The sequence below is a fragment of the Anarrhichthys ocellatus genome, unplaced genomic scaffold (genome assembly GCF_004355925.1).
Source record: "Anarrhichthys ocellatus isolate YVR2014 unplaced genomic scaffold, GSC_Weel_1.0 scaffold2, whole genome shotgun sequence".
Taxonomy (NCBI): domain Eukaryota; kingdom Metazoa; phylum Chordata; class Actinopteri; order Perciformes; family Anarhichadidae; genus Anarrhichthys; species Anarrhichthys ocellatus.
In genome coordinates, this window is record NW_022280032.1 from 6,849,681 (window position 1) to 6,866,926 (window position 17,246).

Genomic DNA, 17,246 nt, shown 5'->3' on the forward strand with positions numbered 1-17,246 from the left:
ATTTTATCGCAACACATTTACAATGCTACTAATATTTTGCAGCTGCAATATCATCTTACTAGGATGCACTGAGGAATTTATTGCTATAATCAACATTTATCATTGAATAAATTTGTTTTAAACACAGCTCCCCGTCTAATAATCTGACACCTGAGGGTAGAGGTTAACGTAAACCCTTCCAACAATACAAACATTTAAAACGCTGACTCGTGTTAGTTTGTCAGCTGTTAGAAGAGGCGACTTGAGTGGTTGACGATGCGTTACCAGCAAAAGGGTTTCGATTAACGTTTTCTCACCGTGCAAATTTCCCTTCCGTTCTCGTGGCCTCTGTACACTTGAATGTGTTGTTAATGTGACAGCCTGAGCAGGTAAGTCCCTGCAGCTCCCTGCTGTTGTCCCTGTCCCCGACAGAGCGCATACACTGCTGTGGCTTTCATGTTAAACTCCTGGATGCTGTGAAGTTGCCTTACCTGCAGTCCTACAGCCTTATTGTTTGTCAAAGAGGTAAATATAATTGTTGCAATTTGTAACACCAGAAAATTACGATGTTTATTGTATTTTTTTGTCCTAAAAGCTTCTGAAAACCAATGTAAGCCGTGGAACACTAAATTGACCCAAATTGATTATGTTCTTATTTTTCCTGAGTGCAGCCAGTGGCTGACCAATTACAAATAAGCGTAAAGAGGGTAAAAAATATTTTAAGGCTTTTAGTCTGTAGGTTAGAGAAATGTTTATCACATTCTAAAGTAGACGACATGATTGGCTAATTGTCAACAAATGGTAATACCTAATATGTATTTACCAGAAGGCTAATGGTGATGTTGAGTGTAGCGGCCCTTCACCGATAATCAGATGTCTCTCTTGAGGTTTTCACTGCATTTGTTGTGCTCCAACTTTGATTATCCCTCTGCCGGCTCAGTGGTGCCTGTGCTTTAAGAAGGAATGCAGCTCAGCATTCAGTGTCCTCAAGAGGCTCGGATTTAAGAGTGAGTAAGTGACTGAAACCTGTTGTCTGTGGTAACAGCCAAATCAGACACACTCCCCGATATCGTTCTCTTCTCGAGCAGCTCCCTGGCTCTGAAGCGCTCGAGTCATTTTCATGTCAAGCGGTCAGCTCTGCCAAAACACTGCATCGGCCCTTCAACTGGACCTTAAGCAGTGCAGAGAGGCTGTGAGGCAGGTGCTTATTTGAAAATATACATGTGTAATATTAAGTATGAAAATTAAAGTTGCTGTTTTCTTTATATGGCTTTGAACAAAAGGCATTATTATTATTGTGAAGTGGTATGTGGGCTAGTTTTCTTTTTCTTTCTTTTCTACCAGCAAATCTGCGTTGTCGGTGAATGTGTACCAGCTGACTGAGGTGAACTTTGGAGTGCCAAAATGAGACTTTGCATGGGATGGAGAGGCTTAGTCAAATAAATCTTGTCAGCTGCAGCCTGACAGCACAACAGGAAGAGGAGCAGGCACACAGGACCGCACACCAAGGTTGAGTCTGACTGACCTGTTGAAAAAAGGACGAGGACTTGCACTCAAAGTGACTGGACCCTCAAGACAACAGGTGAACAGCCATGATTTCCTTTGTTATGTGGACATTTTAAATATCTGCCGGATGCACACAAATCTACACTGGATTTGATTGGATTCTGGTTTGGATTTGTCAAATTGTGGTGAAGGTTCTGCTGTCCAACCTTTTCCTTCTAAAGTGATGACGTTTGTTTTGTATGTATCCTCTTCCTGCACTGATGTTGCACCATTATCAAAGTTAAATGTTTTACACATTGTATTGTCCCTACAGTGTAGAAGTCCTATTGTTTGACTGTTCTGGTGCTTAATGTGTTGTCTGGCTCCTGCCCCGTGCACCGTCTGTGTTCAAGGGAGACTTAACCTCATCAGTCAAATACAAATATTCGACAAGTTGCTACACAACAGCTGTGTTATCTACAATTTGGGTTTTAAAAAGGCTAATTCTCTGATGATACTTTGTTTCCTCGATCATTCAGGTACCAACAATGTTTTTATTTTGCGTAATTAAAAGTGCCCCCACTGTGACCTTGCAGGCTAAGCCACCTCATTAACCAGTCGTGTTTACATGCTTTGAGTGCACAACGCTTTCTCTTGGTGATCCAGCTTCACTCGAGGCTAATGAATGGACACTTTGCCCGTGCACTTTTAATGGTACTTTCATCCTACTTCAGAGATGGCAAATTGTGAGAGCTAATTTCTGCAGATGTGCGTTGTCGTTCACAATAACTTGATTTACTTCATTCCGAAGCACTAATCTCATACACAGACAACAGTTGGAGAGTGCCTCTTGTATTATAGTATTTACAATTTGCAGCATAAATGTGCTAAAAATTCAGTGGCAGCAAGAGCATACATAATTAAGATTTCTGCCTGTTATTGGGAGTAAGGATTATGTAATGTACTGTATCTATTCATTTTAGTAAAATGATCTCTAAACTTCTGAGGTAATGTGTAATTGTTCTTTCGAGACATCCTACTAGATGCAAGGTTAATGTGCCTCTGTAGTTTGGGTGCAACAGATGGCGGCAGCGTTAAGGGATTACACAGTAACTCCTTTTAACAGTCTGCAGTCACTCAGTCAAGTTCGGCATACGATTATAGTGCTCCGTCCTCCATTTGGGGAGGTGGGGGGAGGAGGAGATGAGCCGGGCCTGAGTCACATGTGCTCCGAGCTGCAGCTGACCAGATACCTGATTGTCTGTCTGGTTTGCACAAATAGTAACTGTGGGAGGTGGATGTGGATGCAGGGGGTACGCAGCTCTGTGGGAACACACCGTAGTTCACTTTGCCATGCTGGTTACATGTTGGTATTTATACCTCGCAGCTCGGAGCCTCGCCAAACAATGCAAGTATTGCTGCTGTTTTTTGTATCTGGGTGCTTGTCATTTCAAAGAAAGATAATGTGTGGGACAAAGCTCTGTCAGTGTGTTCCCTCTTTTTTTGGTAATTGATCTAGATGAGAGAGAAGTCATGCTTGCATTAGTGCTACTGTGATAAATGTCTGGCCTAATTTTTAATCCCTCTACACTCAGAATATAAAATGTGACGTCGTGATTGCAATATTTATGAAGCTTGAGCACGCAGCTTTCTGGATGCAGGACTGTTTCCCTCAGTTGTGTCTGTGCATAGTGTTTGTCACTTGTCAACGTGTTTTCTGACCAGGAACATTCTTCTCTTCCTCCTTCCTCCCCATCTTAATTTTACTCTCCTCAGCACTGAACATGGCCTCAATTCTGCAGAAGCTGATCACCCCGATGTTCAGTGGTCCTCCTGAGCCCCCCAGGAATAAAGTGACAGTGGTGGGCGTGGGCCAGGTTGGCATGGCCTGTGCCATCAGCATCCTGCTCAGGGTAAGAGCTCCACTGCTTTTGCCTCAGATTGCCGTCACGCCTGCTGGTGTCACAGGACGGGATAATACCCAGGATTCTTCCAGACTGACACCGGATTATTACTAATCTCTTGGTGTCTGATCTGTTATCCATTCACTGTCCTTATTGAGGGGTGGTGACAATGAATGAAAAATGTATTCGTCACCAAAAGCTGTAGCTCAGTAGTAGAGTGGTCATGCTCCTAGAAGCTTGGCGGCTCTATCTCTGCTTCCCACAGTCTGCATGTTAACATCTTTGAGCGAGACACTGAAGTTGCTCCACTCTTCCTGAATGCTGAGGATGGGTTAGAGCTCAAATTTCATGTACTTACTACTATGTGTATGACCATTGAAATTAACACAATGACTTTCTACTAAAACAGCTGAAATTGGGGTGCAGCTTTCTGTCTGTGCAGTAGTAATGTATGTAGATTTTGTTTTACCTGAATGGAGTTTGAGAAAGTTTTCAATTGCAAGCCATCCCGTCTTACACTTCATTGATGCAATCCTGCAGTAAAATTATATTATTCTATTCATAATTTATGCTCTATATATAATTGAGTGTCCTCTGTGTAAAAGTGGTGTAAAAAAAAGCCAAAGCAACTTATAATGTGGCCTTAATGGAGAACATACATGCAGAACACTGGTTTGGAATGGCCAGTGGATGTACCAGGTGGAGGCCATGCTACAATAGTGTGTCAGGTATATATTTAGTCCCTAAAACAAACAGGTTGAACTTCTCTATTTAGGTTATTTCAACTGGGAACTCCAATTGCAGAAACGGGTAGATTGCTGAATGAGTACTGTGTAGTTCTGAATTTGCCTGATATGTTGCAGGAGCTGTCCGATGAACTGGCCCTGGTGGACGTGATGGAGGACAAGCTGAAAGGAGAGATGATGGACCTGCAGCACGGCAGCCTCTTCCTCAAAACTGCCAAAATAGTTGCAAACAAAGGCAAGTTTACGCCTCAGACATTGTAGTGTGCAGCTAACTGGCAAGCATTGTGACTGAACCATTTTTGTCCTTTGTTTATCTAAAGACACCTGCGTTTAGATAGGAATTTGACAGTGAGGACACTAAACCGTTATGACTCCTCCTTCTCTTTCAGACTACTCCGTGACAGCGAAATCCCGCATCGTGGTGGTGACAGCTGGAGTCCGTCAGCAGGAAGGAGAGAGCCGGCTGAACCTCGTCCAGAGAAACATCAACATCTTCAAACACATTGTCCCTCAGATCGTCAGATACAGCCCCGACTGCACCATCATTGTGGTTTCCAACCCAGGTACTCTCCAACGCACATCTCTTACACACAGACATACAGCATGCACCCTCTAATGATGATAACAACACTCTTTAACAGTCGATGTGCTGACTTATGTAACCTGGAAACTGAGCGGCCTTCCCCAGCACCGCATCATCGGCAGCGGCACCAACTTGGACTCGGCGCGCTTTCGCTTCCTGATGGCCGACAAACTGGGAATCCACCCCAGCAGCTTCAACGGCTGGATCCTGGGAGAACATGGAGACACCAGTGGTGAGGATCTGTTGGACGTCTGAATGTTGTTATGTTATTGACGAACGATCGTGCAGACTGTGATGCGTGGAGCATGTGGACGAAGGTCAATGGTGTCAGCATGTGTTTCTAGTGCCTGTGTGGAGCGGAACAAACGTGGCAGGCGTCAACCTGCAGACCCTAAACCCGGACATCGGCACTGACTGTGACGAAGAGAACTGGATGGAAACACACAAGATGGTGGTGGACAGGTGGGCCACAGTTCCTTGACTGATATATATTTTTAACACCTCTCCATGTAGTCATATATACTTTGGTTCACTCTTCTCACATCTAAAGGAATAATAACACTCAAACATTTTCATCAAGACCTTAAATAATCATCATTATTTTTAAATTATTTTAGGGTCTTCTATATAATAAATCATTTGTCTAAATGGTATTTCACATTAGTTAAACTTTGTTATCTGAGTTTAATACTAGTACTATAATAATCGTCACATTTCAAAACAGAGAAAGTGATAACTATTCACTATTGATTCATTTGATCCATATTTTCCTCAATTGTCACCTGATTGAACTAGTATTGTGTTGGTATAAAAATAAGTGATAAATTCGAGGACAAGACATAAAAAGTTCATGATGCATTCAGACAAAAATGTCCGTCACCCCTAAAGCCGTGTGCTGTCCTCTCAGTGCCTACGAGGTGATCAAACTGAAGGGTTACACCAACTGGGCCATCGGTCTGAGTGTAGCTGACCTGACAGAAAGCCTCATCAGGAACATGAACAGGATTCATCCGGTTTCCACCATGGTGAAGGTAAAGGCTGCCCACACACACAGATTCATTTTCACTTAAGACCGAACCTGAAGTGAGCTGTATCTTATCTCTAAAGCGTACTGTTGCCTACAAAAACGATGTTGCTTTGTAACAACATGTATGTATCTAAATCAGTGGCACTGAAGTACTTTTATGTTACTTTTTAGCATAAATATTCATTCATTTTTGGAAGGAATGTCAGCAAAGGTTTTAATTTGCATACATTTGGATTGTTCATGATCATATTGTGTCTAAAGTTTAATTTGTAAAACAAAAGCTGAAACAGTCGCTGATTAAAATACAATTTTGAAGAATTCAGGTTCAAATTTTGGGTTCTTTGTAGCTTACTGTTTTTTTGTTCGGCCTTTTCAAATTTAAGCACAATAATTGACATTTCTGCTGACAGTGCGGTTTTTGTTCGTTGTGTACAGGGCATGTATGGGATCACTGACGAGGTGTACCTGAGTCTGCCCTGCGTGCTGAACAGCGGAGGTGTGGCCAGCGTGGTCAACATGACCCTGACCGATGACGAGGTGGCCCAGCTGCAGGCCAGTGCCGACACGCTGTGGGACATCCAGAAGGACCTGCAGGACGTCTAACTGAACAGCAGGGGGCGCTGCAGCCCTTCCCTCCTGACGAGTGTTATCGCTTGTTGTGATTTATCACTGTGCAGTCACTAAGCGCCACTCTTCACACCTTCATCCCACTGCCCTCTGTAGATTCACAGGCTTACTGGAGTTTAAACCCGTCAGATGTAGCTGTAGGTGTCAGTTTGCGACATTAACTGAGTGAAATGCTGCTCTGACTCATCTGCCCTCGGCTGTTTTGCAGTGTGGGACCGTGTGTCACTCATGTTGCTTTGGTGTGTCATAAAGCAAGTTAGTTGTTGCTTGAACAGTAAAGTGCACTGGAAGTTTAATCTAAAAAATAAACAGTCCACAGATAATTTGATACTTCCTTCCACATATATTGGATCTTCATTGTAAACAAATAAAATAAAGCTCTTTAAAGAATGCTCTGGTGTCAGAAAATCATTATTGTGCAAGATCTTTTGAATGACAAAATGTCAGCTGGGTTCATTCACATGTGACCTGCAGATAGTGATGATCACATGGTGAACATCTTCCATAACTAAGAAGCCGTTTGATTAGGAGTCATACACATACACTTTTATTCTCATGTATGTCTACAAACAAGACTAAAACTCTTCTCAGCTGGTGACCTTTCATTGACTCAGTCACGAGTCCAGCCTGCCATTTCCAATACAACTCATGGGGCCACCTCTCTCCGACAGTGTGTTGATGATGACTTAGTGATGTTTAGCATGGTGTTAATCACTGTGTGGTGTGAATTACTTAATTGTTGCCCCAAGCTGACACAGACTTCTTTGTTTTTCTTCCCAGTAGATAAATTGTACGACTGTGAAAGAAAATCCTTCAATGTTGGACACACAGCTCACTGATTTATTTAGCACGTTTGATTACAAGTAAACTCAAACAGCGACATGTAACAAGTAATGAAAACATAATGAATACAAGAATGCAACAATAAGACATAAAAGAAAAAATATATCTTCACACATATTTCAAATTCAGCTCTTGTTCATCCTGGTAATTATCTGGATTGCCTCCACCTGAGTAAGAAAATAGATTTGCTTGTAAATCTTTAATTTGCTGTGTTGTTGGTAACTTTCGGGGTTTTTACCTCCTTTAATAGTTCGCTGCAGAAGCTCCAGAAGAATGGAAGACAGAGACAGTCCGGGTCCATCACGGCTCTGGTTGTGAGTCACTGCAGAGACATTTAAAAAGTAATAGTCCGAGTAAATATGTCATAAAAAAGTGTTTGTATTGGATACTCTATAAATACTTTATAGATCAGTGAAATCAGTACTAAGAGCACCTTTTGGGTAAGCAAATCATGAAACATCTCTATTTCTGGTAGTATTTAAATGTCAAGTAATCAAGTCTGCAGTTATAAATGTCAATAGGTTGTCAATAACAGCTTGTATCATTTATTTACCAAGTCATTAGTTACACGTTTTAAACCCTTTATAAAGTGTCACTACTAGAAAGTGGAACAAGCTTTTAAGAGTCCAAAAATAATACTTCACCACAGCATACATAATATTTGTATTGATTTGACATCACATACTACACTCACCTATGTGTAAAGTGTCCCCTTCCTCTCTGCTGGTGCGCCGCAACACTGAGCGGTGTCCTTCTGTAAAACATCAACACTCAACACAGTTTACTCTGAATTTGACAGGACGGCTTAAAACCAGTTCAACAGTTTAAATGTCCTCTGCAAACTCTTACGTGCTCCTTTTAGGTATAAGATGGCTTGAGGAGTCCAGTTCCTCCGCTGATGCAAAAAATCATAGTTTATCTCATCATCATATTTCTTAATGTGTTTGAATTCAGCTTAAAGAGAAACTAAATCTACTTTCACCCACCTGTGGATCTCCCCAACACTGAGCAACCAATGTCACCACCAGCAAAGTGACTGTTAGAACCATTGTTGAACTCTGTAATGACATAAAAATAAAACAAATATTAATAGAACTTCTAATAGAAGAAGAGGAGTAACTACCCACCACCAATTCATAAATGATTGATAACAAAATATAATGTAGTTATAGGCAGATATAAGAATATCTTAAGTGTTTATTAATGTACAGTATGTCAATTAAAATTCCAAAAGAAAAGTCCTATGAAGACATTTATATTATATCTTCAAATGTATTTTACAACAACTAATAGTATTAATAATAATAATAAATTACTACTAATAAGAAGAAGAAGAATATCTTACCGTTAATTGTATGTGTAGTGCTCTCCTGCAGGCTAAATAATTGTGTTATGATTTCCTCTGTCACTGCTACGTTATACTAACGACAATGCAAATCACCTCATTAGACGGCGTCATTGATGAGAATAATTAGTACCTCAGTTGGTCCTCTCGTTATATTTCCACTGACCAGATTGACAGGTGTTGTTAAATCTGTCACCGCTCATTAACCACAGACAGACGAGAGAGATTTACACTTGTTAAGACTCTCATCAGCAGCGGAGTCTCTTCACGAGGTCACCGCGTGATGACGACACTGGTGAGATTTTATGAATGAAAGTTGACTACTTTACTGACACTACTGATGACAGCGTGTCAGTAGAGTACGTGGGCGTAGACCCGTGCATGAGGCCTGAGGATGAGGAGGAGGAAGGTAGCCTAACAACAGTTCAAGTCCTGCACTTTTCATCATGTACTTTGTTGTAATTTGTTTTTATAACGTGCTGGTAAGTGGATCTTTACCTTTGGACAGAGCCAGACTAGCTGTTACACAAATCCAAGGTATTTTTACTGTAATAATTATCCTGGGTGGCATTTAAAACTGTTATCTCTGCTGCAAAAAACCACAACACAAACTTATAAAAGACACTTTATTCCAAGTATGCACTTACAAAAGTTACAGTAAAACATCTCCATAGAAAGCATCTTAAACCTTAAACTATGTTCCGCTGTTTTTGCCCAAGTTACATTTAGCTCAATATTATTTATTTTTTAATGTACAAAATTCCAGTAACATTGAAGCTCTCAGTTCAGGCACACAATCCAGAGGAGAGGATGCTGCAAAGAGCTCCCGACTCTCCGCTGAGTGAATCCAGTGGTCCCAAGTCATCGGCCCATAAATATCAGACAGGAATGATACAAAATGGGAGACCTGCTTCCAGCTTTTAAAATAATAATTGAAAAAATGTCTTGGCTGTCAGATTCAAAACACCATGACGTCAGTCAAACACCCACAGATGCACTTAGTTTGGATTCACAGTTCTGGAGTGGCAATGACCAAAGTATACAGTAACTATGATAACTATATGATAAATACTGACGCTCTCCTCTCATACAAAAACAGTCCTCTGTTATACCATGTTGTTGCTCTCACCAATTTTATCCACCAGCTGAAAGAGAATAAGACAACAGTGTTATTTATAAGCTGCAACTTTTACAACTTATACTGAATCAGACAAAATAAGTTTAAAGCTCAGAGGAAGAGAAGGAGAAAATAAATCTTTTGAAACTATACTGAAAGGAAAGTTTTCCCTAAAGACGCAATGAGACATTAAGATAATTATATCACTGAGAACTGATCCTGGACTCCAACAGTCTTCCCTGACAACAGACTCCATGTGTTCAGTACAACAGAGACTCTGTCCTCAGACTGTCACCCGCTCACACGTCGGCTTTAGTTATTGTCAGCACAGCATGAAAGAGAGTCGGCTTCTATGGGAAATCTTTGTAATGACATCAGTATAGCTCCAACGATTTGTTTATGAATGGACAAAATGAAAATCAGTACAGAAAGTCAATCTACATCTATTTAGATCATTTTGGATATTTTTCAAGCAAAAATGCAAAACAAATTCTCCGGTTCCAGCTTTTAAAATGTGAGGATTTTTTAGTTTTGTAATGTATGATATTACTATCATATCATACCGAGTATCTTTTGATTTTGGATGACTGACTATTTGAATACATCACCTCGGGCTGTGAGAAATCTTAACATTTTTTGAAATGTATTTTCATCCAAACAATGAATAATAATGAAAATAATCATTTGTTAAAACCCTAAAAGTAAACTACTAAATTCATTTTTGTAACTTTTTGTCTTGGCTTCCTGTGACAACAGCTCGTAAATACTGTGTTTCTTTCAGGATCTAACTGTCAAACATCGTATGTTGTTGTTGCAGCTTCTGATACAAAGGAACACATAAAATAACGAAAACCGAGAAGCCGAGAAGCAAGTTTAAAAGTCTGCATTCATTTAAAGGGGCATTCAGTTTGCGGTTGATTGCTGGATGTGATACTTACTGCACTGATCCCTGGTAAACTGAGCAAAGACCCGAGCACAGGTACCCTTCTCATGAAGCCCACCGCCACCGGGAAGAACCCTCTGTTAATGAGAGAGCGAGAGAGGTGAGGCCAATAAATCACATTGATTCAGGATATTGATGGCAATGAGATTTTGTATTCTCTCTGTTTGAGCCGACCTGAATAAGAGGAAGAAACCGTAGATCTCCAGAACGACTCCAACGATCGGCCAGCCGATGAGAACCACCAGCACCCCTCCGAGGAAGAAGCTGGTGGCTTTCACTTTGTGTCTCTGGAAGAAGAATCTGAACGTTCGCTCCAGGCCGATGACGAAGGACAGGCCCGAAACAAACAGGATCTGCACAACGAGCAAAGACACACAATAAGACCGTATAGGTGAGGGAGATGTTTGACTGTCGTGCAGTGTGATAATCGGATCATTGGTCAACTCACATTTCCAATGGCGAGGAGAGCTTTATCAAAAAACAGCATCATCCCAAAGAAGAGGAAAAACACGCCGAACCCTGTCAGCCCCATCCCAATTTCTGTGAGAAACAAAACGGTTATTAAAATATGTGGTGACATGAAATAAACTGTTGGTGAGATTATACTTAGATTTCCGTGAAGAAACCCAGCAGCTGCAGACACTAATAACTAGCAACAAATAAGAAAGGAAGATCGGATAACAATAAACAAGGCAAACCGGAGTTCCTCAAACACACACAAAAATAAACAGTTAAAGATAAATAAAAAAAGAATGTGGGAATAAATGTATAAAAACATATGAGGATTCCAGTATTCACGAGGAGTGCATTGGTCTCCATTCAAGAGCAACATTGGATTTTCTAAAGGATCTATGTGATGTAACGAGAGATGGCAATATCAAATACATCAAATCAGACACACTGACAGATCATTTTATCCATATTACAAACTCCTACTTCAGTGTTTAGTTCTGAAACAACATTGTTAGTAGTTGATTCAATTCCCATTTCAATCAATTAAAGAAAAGGTAAATCAAGGCAATTCCAATGTGGAATGAATTACTTTGGTATATTTTACACAGAACCATTTTAATACTAGTGATGTAGGTAATTGATGGCAACCAATATGCTAATTGTTTACGTTTTAATAGATGCATTATAACAAACTAGTTGATAACCTGAATGCATACGAAGGGAAGTATATTTTAAGAAAATAAAAGAGTTATTTCAATTTAAAACCCTTCACAGTGACGTACAGCTACATGACGTAACTACAATCTCAGCCAATGGTGTTTGAGCTGCTAACCTCAGATGTTCAGCTCACTAACCGGGTTTTACGCACCAAAAAAACAACGACAAAAGACACGGAAAAACATCAACCGATCTTACTTTGTGAGTCCGTGAGTGAAATCATTGTGGCGGCAGCAGGAGATAAATATTTAATGAATAATCAAAGAACACGGAGCTCGTAACGGCTCAAACCTGCTGCTTTCCGCCTTTAGAACAGTAGCAGCGGTGGAGGCGAAGCTATAGCGGGTCATTACGCCACGTCGTCCGGAGACACGCACGTATTCTACCGGAGATCGTCTATGTTACAGTTGTCGGTCCAGCACGTGGTCGTGTTTCTGCTCCCCGATGTTGTCAGCACAACTTTGACCTGCTTTTACTTTACATTCGTAAATCACTTTCATTCTGTACATTGCACGTTATATTCTTTATACGTCTTTCTTTTTGCAAAACACTGTACAGCTCTTTACAAAACATAGACATACATCAAAAACATATTGTATTTTGAAATATTATTATTAATTATTATTGTATATTATTCTTATTTTTATTGTACATTTTTCTATTTTATTTTTAAGTTTCTTGACTTTGCAGTACTCGCTTTTTACCTTTTTTTCCTATGTTTATTGTTATGCCCCAAAAACACCAAGACATACTCCTGTAAAAACCGACTTGATTCTGCAGTTTTCCTGCGTTATTCTTATCTGACAGCTGCAGTTGCTTGTTACTTTGCCTTTAGAAATATGATGCACTATTATAGAATAAACTACCTGATATTATATAAAGTAGTTTACATTGTCTCCTTCATCATCAGCATGAAAAATGCTGCATGTATGTTGATGTACAGTATAACGCTCTGGTCTGCTTATTTTGAATGCAGGACTTGTAAGTCAAAGATCTGATCGCTTCCATCACTGGTCTTAACAACAGATTTTCCATTAGATAGACTATGGATTAAAAAAAACCATTTTGAAGATCTAGTCAGACCAGTATTTAAGACAGTCGATTTTCACATTACATTTACTAAAACTCCCACTTAATTGTTTTATCACCAGTAGGACAAATCTATGACACTTGCATGTGAAATGCTGCTGTTGACAAATCCCCTAATTAACATAACAGCATCTACTGCTGCTGATAAAACTGCCAGTTTCTGTTGTGTTTTCTAAATATATGCAGTTGGCTACATCTCCAACAGTGAAATCACAGCACGGCTTTATGCATTTGACATGTATGCTTTCAAACACATTGTGATGTATAAGATTGCACAAAATAACCACATATAATATGACCATTCAGGGTCACCGATGGATCTATAGTGTCTGATAAACCTGTGACCCTCTCAAATCTTGGACTGATTAACCTGTTTCTTAAAATACCCAGAGATTCAAGCAGAGTGAGAGCTCTTCACATTTTTTAAGGCAGTACTGGTATGCGCATGCACGTCCGAACGTTTCTGTGCGTCACAACTGCGCAGTGATTGCGCCAAATTAACACATTCATTTACGCTTTCTGTTCATAATGTTCCACATATTTCACGAAAATGTGCATCTAATGTTATTGCCCAAACAATACATATATTTATTTTTTAATGTTGCCTTAAATACTGATACTGTTAACAACACTGCGTGCCTTATTCCCCCGATGTCAGAAAGGAACTACAACTCCCAACAGACCACGCAATAAGGAAGCGTTTCAATTTCAGATTCAGAGTTTTGTGTCGAAGCAGAAGATCTGCTCTAAGACAAAAAGACGCTGCGTGTTTGCAAATATGCACCGATTGGAAATCTGCTTTATCAAGTGACACGTTTTGCACCGAGTTGTTCTCAGCGGTGAACCAACATGGGTACTGGTGCTGCTATTGCTCTGGTGTTTGTCGGATGCTGTTGCAATGTGGTGTCTCTCGAGCTGCTTGTAAGGTCAGTGACAAACTGACTGTCCTGTTTCCACAGCTTTAACTTCCCACTGTACGAGTGTTTGTTACTGTATCCAAATATGAAGTGTCTCTGTGGAGCGATACATTTACACATTAACAGAGCTATAAAGTAACTAGTAGGGTAATTAAGTAGCTCTTGTACTCGTGTAAGTTCATTAAATGCTCTGAACTGACTGCTACACTGGTGCTATTTTAAAACAAGATAAGAGGCAACTTAATTCATCCCAAATGTTGTTTTTTAGCCAAGATGTTTGATATGGATTGAAAATATTTGTATAAATATACAATACAGCCTACTGTATGTTTAGGCCATATAGTACAGTCGAAGTCATACATTCATGACTTAAATAGAATAAGGACAAATGGGAAATATGAAGTAAAGGTTAGTGCAAAGTACACATGAGGGAACTGGTTATTTGATTATTCTTTTATTGGATGGGATCCTCATTAGCGTCTGCAGGGAACGAAGGAGGTATGCAAGTTTAAAAAAAGCCTTTTTTCTGTAGAGCCAGTGATCAACTCAAATAGTTGTGATGTATTTTTTTTTCTTGCACCCGTATCTTTGCCTGTATGTGCGCATACTTGCTCCCTCTTTCCTCATTAGCTGGAATCGTCCTGGGTGTCCAAATAAATCACTACAATTGTGAAAGCAAAGGTCCAAAAGAAAATGTTAAATAGAGAAAAACAAAGCTAATCTCAAATAAACACAAAACTATCAACAATTCATATTACACTGTTCCAATTATCCAACAGAAATGTAAACACATTGCCCTTGCCTGTTTTAAAGTAGTCTGTGTTTTGCAACTTCATTAATAATCAAACCTCTTTAAATCTATTAAATGTGGATACTTTCTGTTGTTTTGTCCTTCAGACAGTTTCCAGGATGTGGCAACATAGTCACCTTCGCTCAGTTTTTATTCATCGCATTAGAAGGTTTCATCTTCGAAACACACTTTGGGAGGAAGAAACCAGCGATCCCTGTAAGGTAAAAACTCGTCGATGGGGCTTTGAACTTGCTGCAGCAGAAACATATGTAGAACGGACGCTGAAATAAACCCGTTATGTCCCTTTATTTCTCCAGGAACTATGTGGTTATGGTGACCATGTTCTTCACAGTCAGTGTGATCAACAACTACGCTCTGAACTTCAACATCGCCATGCCGTTACACATGATCTTCAGATCGGTAAGAACTGTTGTTTGTCAATCACCTCCATCCATCACCTCCACCTCGGTCTGATCCACGCCTTGTTTCTTTGCAGGGATCGCTGATCGCGAACATGATTCTGGGAATAATCATCCTGAAGAAAAGGTACGCCTGCTTCCTGTGACAACAATAAGAGCTTGTATGGATGAAGGCAAGTCTGCAGGTTTCAAAGCATCAAGGTTGATTGTGCCTCACTTTCTTCTTCCCCTGCAGGTATTCAGCGAGTAAATATCTGTCTATAGCTTTAGTTTCAGCCGGTATCTTCATCTGCACCATCATGTCTGCCAAACAAGTGGTGAGTCCTCTGCAGAGGTATAATTCAATATCACGATGCTTGATGATTGAGTGTCTTTAGTGTCTGGTTTCTACACAGTCATTTCTTCAATCCACCATTATATTTGTCCATAAATACGCCATGTTGACATGTACATTTTTTTATGCATTATGTCATTTTTGTTTCTGCAGAATGTGACCAATGAGGGATCAGAAGAGCAAAACATTCATGCCTTCATGCGCTGGCTTGTAGGTGAGTTTTCGGGTGCCAAACACTTCATATTAACATGTCAGTTGGAATAGGAGTCCTTTTCGTTAACAATTTAGCAATCCGTTATTTTTGTTGATTTAATCTGTGAAGCATTTAGTCTATAAAACGTTGTAAAATAGTGAAAACCAGTGACGTCTTCAAACTGCTTGCTAGCTAAGCTAAAGAGAATGTAGCTTATGCTTGATAAATGACATTAACATGATGTCCTACAAGTATTTTTATTTGTTGTTGTTGTTGATGATTTCTGTCCATTAAGGTATTGGCATGCTGACCTTCGCTCTGCTGATGTCTGCGAGGATGGGCATCTTCCAGGAAACGCTGTACAAGCAGTACGGAAAACACTCCAAGGAAGCTCTCTTCTATAATGTGAGCGTTCTCTCTGCTCCGACATGCAGGACTCTGCATGCAAGATTCAGACGTTCAAGCTATGAGGAAATATTCCCTCTTGGGCATAAATTATCACTTCAACAGCTGTTGATCTTTTTGTCTCTTTGTAGCACTGCCTGCCTCTGCCGGGCTTCCTGCTTCTCTCCACAAACATCTACAACCACTGTGTCTACTTCAGTCAGAGCAGTGAGTGCCAACGATTCATTCAGGAGAGCGAACGTTTTGTCTCACAGATGTAAATAAATCTCTCTCTCTCTCTCTCTCTCTCTCTCTCTCTCTCTCTCTCAGCTCCTACAGTTGTTCCTGTGGTTGGAGTCACTGTGCCGCTAATGTGGCTCTACCTGCTGATCAACGTCGTCACACAGTATCCTGTAAAACAAAAATATATATATATTTTTTTTAATCTTCTGTAGCAGTTATTACCTTATTACGTTGGTGTGCAACCTCCACCAGATGACAGAACTAATTTCTACTACTGCTCTCAACTGACGAAGTAGACACATCCAACATGTGACGAGAGGTTTGCAAGTGAAGATGCTAAACAATGCTTTTGTTTTTGTTTGTTGTCGAGGAATTCAATTCAACTTTAGAAAAACCTGCCATTCAACAAATGGCAGGTTTTTTATTTTCTCACACTCTTGTTACAGACTTTAACCATTTTTTTCAGGTACGTGTGCATTCGCGGTGTTTTCATTCTCACCACAGAGTGCGCCTCGCTGACCGTCACTCTGGTGGTGACCCTGAGGAAGTTCCTCAGCCTCATCTTCTCCATCATGTACTTCCAAAACCCCTTCACCGAGTGGCACTGGGTGGGCACAGGGGTGGTCTTCCTGGGCACTCTGCTGTACACGGAGGTGTGGAGCAGCGTGCGGGCGGCTCTGCGTGGACCCGATGTCAAGGAGAAGAAGGCAGATTAAAGAGACAGAAGAAGAAGAAGAAGAAGAAAGGACTGGTGGTCGAATAGAAAACAGCCGCTGTGTTGGACTTGGAGATTGTTATTGGTTGACTATCCTGCAGTGATGTTATACAGTTACGTATGTCATTTAGTTTAGGCCGTAGGAAACCTCTCACACACACACACACACACATGCAACAGTTTACAAGATAAGGCTGGTGACCGTCTATATTTTCTTTGCGTTGGTCTGTATTTAAGACCGCAGACAGTCACCGACTAGCTGGTCAACATAATTGAACATTTAGCAGCTAAAGAGACAAATATTTCCCTCCACAGTTGGTTGAGACCAAACACAGAGCTCAAAGAGAGTGAATATCAAGTGGGCATAAACACGACTCCAAATGAATTATAAGT

General features: G+C 40.4%; 3 protein-coding genes across 7 annotated transcripts; 2 read left to right on the forward strand and 1 right to left on the reverse strand.

The window, feature by feature from the left end:
* Positions 1–13: 13 nt before the first annotated feature.
* On the forward strand, positions 14–6,733 carry ldhbb (lactate dehydrogenase Bb). Of its 2 annotated transcripts, none has more exons than XM_031865838.1 (8): positions 14–1,561; positions 3,241–3,377; positions 4,232–4,349; positions 4,504–4,677; positions 4,756–4,929; positions 5,042–5,159; positions 5,605–5,728; positions 6,160–6,733. In XM_031865838.1, exons 2-8 carry the CDS (start codon positions 3,249–3,251, stop codon positions 6,325–6,327), a joined length of 1,005 nt encoding a protein of 334 aa, XP_031721698.1. In that variant the 5' UTR covers positions 14–1,561; positions 3,241–3,248; the 3' UTR covers positions 6,328–6,733. The 2 variants fall into 2 exon arrangements, with proteins under 2 accessions (XP_031721698.1, XP_031721690.1); XM_031865830.1 differs by lacking the exon at positions 14–1,561 and adding an exon at positions 1,586–2,872.
* Positions 6,734–9,151: 2,418 nt separating this feature from the next.
* Positions 9,152–12,084, reverse strand: golt1bb (golgi transport 1Bb). 4 transcript variants are annotated; one of them, XM_031865556.1, is made up of 5 exons: positions 11,968–12,084; positions 11,048–11,139; positions 10,774–10,952; positions 10,595–10,676; positions 9,152–9,684 (listed from the first exon to the last, which is right to left on the reverse strand). In XM_031865556.1, the coding sequence occupies exons 1-5, from the start codon at positions 11,990–11,992 to the stop codon at positions 9,646–9,648; spliced, it is 417 nt and encodes a 138-aa protein (XP_031721416.1). In that variant the 5' UTR covers positions 11,993–12,084; the 3' UTR covers positions 9,152–9,645. The 4 variants fall into 4 exon arrangements, with proteins under 4 accessions (XP_031721416.1, XP_031721397.1, XP_031721407.1 ...); XM_031865537.1 differs by lacking the exon at positions 11,968–12,084 and having other exon boundaries at positions 11,048–11,941; XM_031865547.1 differs by lacking the exon at positions 9,152–9,684 and having other exon boundaries at positions 10,534–10,676.
* Positions 12,085–13,559: 1,475 nt separating this feature from the next.
* On the forward strand, positions 13,560–16,889 carry slc35b4 (solute carrier family 35 member B4). Its single transcript, XM_031866712.1, has 10 exons — positions 13,560–13,784; positions 14,673–14,786; positions 14,883–14,985; positions 15,062–15,111; positions 15,220–15,301; positions 15,472–15,532; positions 15,807–15,916; positions 16,048–16,123; positions 16,226–16,301; positions 16,605–16,889. The coding sequence occupies exons 1-10, from the start codon at positions 13,708–13,710 to the stop codon at positions 16,852–16,854; spliced, it is 999 nt and encodes a 332-aa protein (XP_031722572.1). The 5' UTR covers positions 13,560–13,707; the 3' UTR covers positions 16,855–16,889.
* Positions 16,890–17,246: the final 357 nt, after the last annotated feature.

Coding starts and splice junctions, on each gene's coding strand:
- ldhbb (XM_031865830.1), top strand. CDS start 2,818: ATGCTGGTTACATGTTGGTATTTATACCTCGCAGCTCGGAGCCTCGCC. Junction 4,350..4,503: donor CAAAATAGTTGCAAACAAAG/GCAAGTTTACGC, acceptor CTTCTCTTTCAG/ACTACTCCGTGACAGCGAAA. Junction 5,160..5,604: donor CACAAGATGGTGGTGGACAG/GTGGGCCACAGT, acceptor CTGTCCTCTCAG/TGCCTACGAGGTGATCAAAC.
- golt1bb (XM_031865527.1), bottom strand. CDS start 11,179: ATGTCACCACATATTTTAATAACCGTTTTGTTTCTCACAGAAATTGGG. Junction 10,953..11,047: donor CTCTCCTCGCCATTGGAAAT/GTGAGTTGACCA, acceptor CTCGTTGTGCAG/ATCCTGTTTGTTTCGGGCCT. Junction 10,677..10,773: donor GGTTTCTTCCTCTTATTCAG/GTCGGCTCAAAC, acceptor TCTCATTAACAG/AGGGTTCTTCCCGGTGGCGG.
- slc35b4 (XM_031866712.1), top strand. CDS start 13,708: ATGGGTACTGGTGCTGCTATTGCTCTGGTGTTTGTCGGATGCTGTTGC. Junction 13,785..14,672: donor TCTCTCGAGCTGCTTGTAAG/GTCAGTGACAAA, acceptor TTTGTCCTTCAG/ACAGTTTCCAGGATGTGGCA. Junction 16,302..16,604: donor CTGATCAACGTCGTCACACA/GTATCCTGTAAA, acceptor CATTTTTTTCAG/GTACGTGTGCATTCGCGGTG.